We start from the raw sequence: 3,780 nt of genomic DNA on the forward strand, positions 1-3,780 counted from the left end.
AAAAATAAATAACAATAAAATCATATTCAATGATCGAAATTCATTTAAATTAAAATTTGAATCAGAATATTTCTTTGAAATAGTTATAGAAACATATAAATATTTGAATGCCTTTTAAGCAAAAAATATTTTTTTAAAGAAATTTTCAGAATATTCATATTTTCCTTAAGTTTATTATGAAACATACTTCTTCTGATTTGACACGGGAAGGAGAAGATGTTTATTTGTACATTTATGAAAACTTTTGTATTTCACTCTGGTATTACATGTATACACACTGACAGGATGTTAAATGTCACCTGGTTGCTTTTGGTTTGCACGTCTACCTGACAATATATTACGATGTAACATTATAATCCAAGTAAGATTTCACCTGTTCGTTCAAGGAATGAAATTTTAAAGGTATAAAATATTTATCTATTATAATTGGACATTGTTTTTTTTCTCTTAGGATGAAAACATTTTTTTTTTGTTCTGAAAGGAATGTATAAATATATTTATAAAGAAAGATAAAATATACAGAAAACTTGAAAAACACCTTTAAAAAAAGAAAAGTAAATTTTTTATTATAGATATTGTAAACTATTTTCTGGTAACAGTATCTCCTGGATGAATATCTGTCAAAATAAATGTTCCCGTGTCACACTTAAAATATGTTTTTTTATTAAGAAATTTTGAAATCAATGATATCGAAATATCACTAAAGGAAAATAACAGAAACATCAGAGATTCTTTATGAAAAAATAAATATAATCTAGGAAAGTCTTACTTTAGAAATCATTGATTTGATGCAACATTTCCATATGATACATCAGCCGCCATTTTGAAAAATCTCTGAAAATTCCCTTTTTTAAATCGATGTTTGACCGAATTTGCCCTGAAATTAAACTGTTTTGAGTAGTATTCTTCGCCAGCTATATGTTTGATATATAATTATGACTCTTTTGGTTTTATTACGCACTAATTTGTTTTATTTATCTGTTTTTGTTAATCTCTTTTGTGTATTTTTTATTTTCAATACTTTTTAATCTCAAGCTACATGAGGAAGGGAGCACATAAAGCAACATTCTACTTTTGCCGCTAGGAACACTGGTGTATAACCGATCATGGTAACTGCAGTTACCACGATCCCAATATGGCGGACGAAGAAATAAGTGAAATCGTTTTCTGCTAATTTCTCCGTTTGAACGTGTTGTTTTCAAGAATTACTGAGCCGTCAGGTTGATCTGTACGTTTTTGTTGTGTGTGTGTGCTATAAATATCAAATATGGCCTCGTTACCGAAATAAAACTTATCAAAATTTTTGGGAAGATAATCGTAACTCAAAAAAAAAGATAATGGTAACTTGTGGACAAATCACTTGAAAGATAATCGTAACTGCAGAATATTTCAATGATAATAGTTGCTGATTTTTTTTTTTTTTTAAACTGTGTCATAATAACAACGAACGTGATAGTGCTACATCATTTGTTTTGTTCACCACCATACCTCAATAGACATCTTAAATATGGTATGAAATAATTATGCACATAACTTTTCCAATCTTTCCAACACAGATTTGATCACTTTATAAGTCTGCATTTAGATTGTTTACAAATTTAGAAATGAATCAGAAACTTGTAGTTGTTTAACTTTCAAAAAAGAATAAGAAGATGTGTTATGTTTGCCCATGAGACAATTATCCACCAGAGACCAAAAGATGTAGATGTAAGCGACTACAAGTCATTGTAAGGCCTTCAACAATGTGAAAACTCATAGAGAGAGCTAACGACATCCACTTAATTGCAGTCTCCTGACTTGGGACAAACGCATACAGAATGTAGCAGTGTTAAACATGCTTGTGAGCGCTCTCCTCCTTTTTTTTTAATGAAGAAGCATCTCTTTTAATCCCATATTTCGTATTTTTCTTAGTCTTTCTGTATGTTCTCTTCTATGTTTTGATTAACCTTCTAATATCTGCCCCCACCCCCAAAAAAAACATCACAAGGGTGACTAGGGAATAGAAATATGGTCACAATTGGTCTTTTTCCGACCGGTAGCAAAAACCTTGCCAGAGTAGGGTGTTCGTTTTGGCTTACGGGATGTATAAATACCCAGCCACGTACAGTTAGAATGGGGATGTTAAATCCGACGCCTTGTGTAGGGTATGCCACACTCTCTGCACGTTAAGAACCCTTCCAATAACTTTTTGAGGGGTCAAAAGGTGATCTTATGCAAGGAACCATTTATTCACTAATTCTGGTAACACTATCAAACTTTTAAGCAATATTTAGATATATTCGCCGTCCCAATCAACAGATAAATTACTATTACGACTATCTGATAGTCCAGTTACGATTATCATATCAAACAAATTTCTTGGAGTTACGATTATCTTCCTTGAATTTTCGATGGCTTTTATTTTTGTAATGAGGCCATATATGGTATTAAGAACACACACATATACCAAAACCGAACAGATCAACCTGGCGGCTGCGTAATTCTTGAAAACAACACGTTTACAAGGAGAAATTAGCAGGAAACGATTTTACTTCTTTCTACCTCCGCCATATTGGGATCGTGGTAACTGCAGTTACCATGATCAGTGTAACACCAATGAGGATAAAACATATCACAATAGCAAAAATCTTGAATGTGACATAAATGGATAGACTTGAACAAGATTTTCGGGTATTTCAAGGTTAAGGTTTACTTACATATGTTACAATAGCCATTCCGCTTGGATATCCATAACCTTCAGATTCCCTCTCCCCGTAAATCCATAATCCAAACTTCAAATATAATTCCTGATGTATCTCATGAGCATCATCTTTTGTTTCCTGACTGAGTGTTGCAAAGGAATCATCATTGATTGTTTTGTTAAATAATTTTGTCAAATCCAACTTTCGATTATCGATTTTGAATCCATCCAATGGATCATATCGTGAGTTCACGATTGTAACGCGATATTTAACACTTATGAAGCTAGTATATCCGGTGGGAACAGTGAAATTATAGTATGATTTGTAATGTTGAATTCCAGGTATTGTCATCATGAAGGCGTCATAGTTAGGAGTATATATCGGAAAGCTGATAACTAGAACAGTCTCACTTGCATTTATGGCTGATACATGAGAAGTGTATTTCCCTCCAAACTTACGACGCCGAGCAAACATTTCCTGAGATGCACGTGTTTAGACAGTTCAAATGTTAAGACAATGTATTTGTCACCAAGCATACAGGATGGTATGGCCAAGTATCCATTAACAGCGGTATCAGTAATAAGTCCATACAAAACCATAGGTACAGTATAATTTACATAAATTGCTTTATCCGAAATGCCATCTGTGGAAAAAAAAGATTTAGGAAGATCTACATGATTGGTACCGGACCTTAAGGCAACAGTTCGATTTTTATCAGCCTTAGAATATACATGTGTACTGACAGATACACTTTTAGAAAAACAAACATACAGTCTAGGAATGTAATCATCCCTTGGAGCATCTGTAAACATGATGACGTAGTAAAAAAATCCTGAATCTACAAAAGTGAATCTACAAAAGTAGTATATTTGCATTACATATATGTAAGTTCATTAAATCATCGTATACGTTATTTTTGCAGCAAACATTCTTTACAACATTTGGCTTTTTTTTTAACTTTTTTCGAGCGTCACTGATGAGTCTTTTGAAGATGAAACGCTCGTCTGGAGTACAAAATGTGGTATTTCTGACGAGTTTATTCTTCAATGTAGTTCCTCTTTATTCATACTTGGTATTTTGCAACCAGTGTTGTTACTGT

The 3,780-nt window shown here is 32.7% G+C and overlaps 1 protein-coding gene across 1 annotated transcript; it reads right to left on the reverse strand.

Annotated features, from left to right (window-relative positions):
* Positions 1–2,681: 2,681 nt before the first annotated feature.
* LOC139504013 (uncharacterized) lies at positions 2,682–3,155 on the reverse strand. The gene has a single exon (XM_071294066.1). It carries the CDS (start codon positions 3,153–3,155, stop codon positions 2,682–2,684), a length of 474 nt encoding a protein of 157 aa, XP_071150167.1.
* Positions 3,156–3,780: the final 625 nt, after the last annotated feature.

This window comes from Mytilus edulis, chromosome 14, assembly GCF_963676685.1.
Source record: "Mytilus edulis chromosome 14, xbMytEdul2.2, whole genome shotgun sequence".
Lineage (NCBI taxonomy): Eukaryota > Metazoa > Mollusca > Bivalvia > Mytilida > Mytilidae > Mytilus > Mytilus edulis.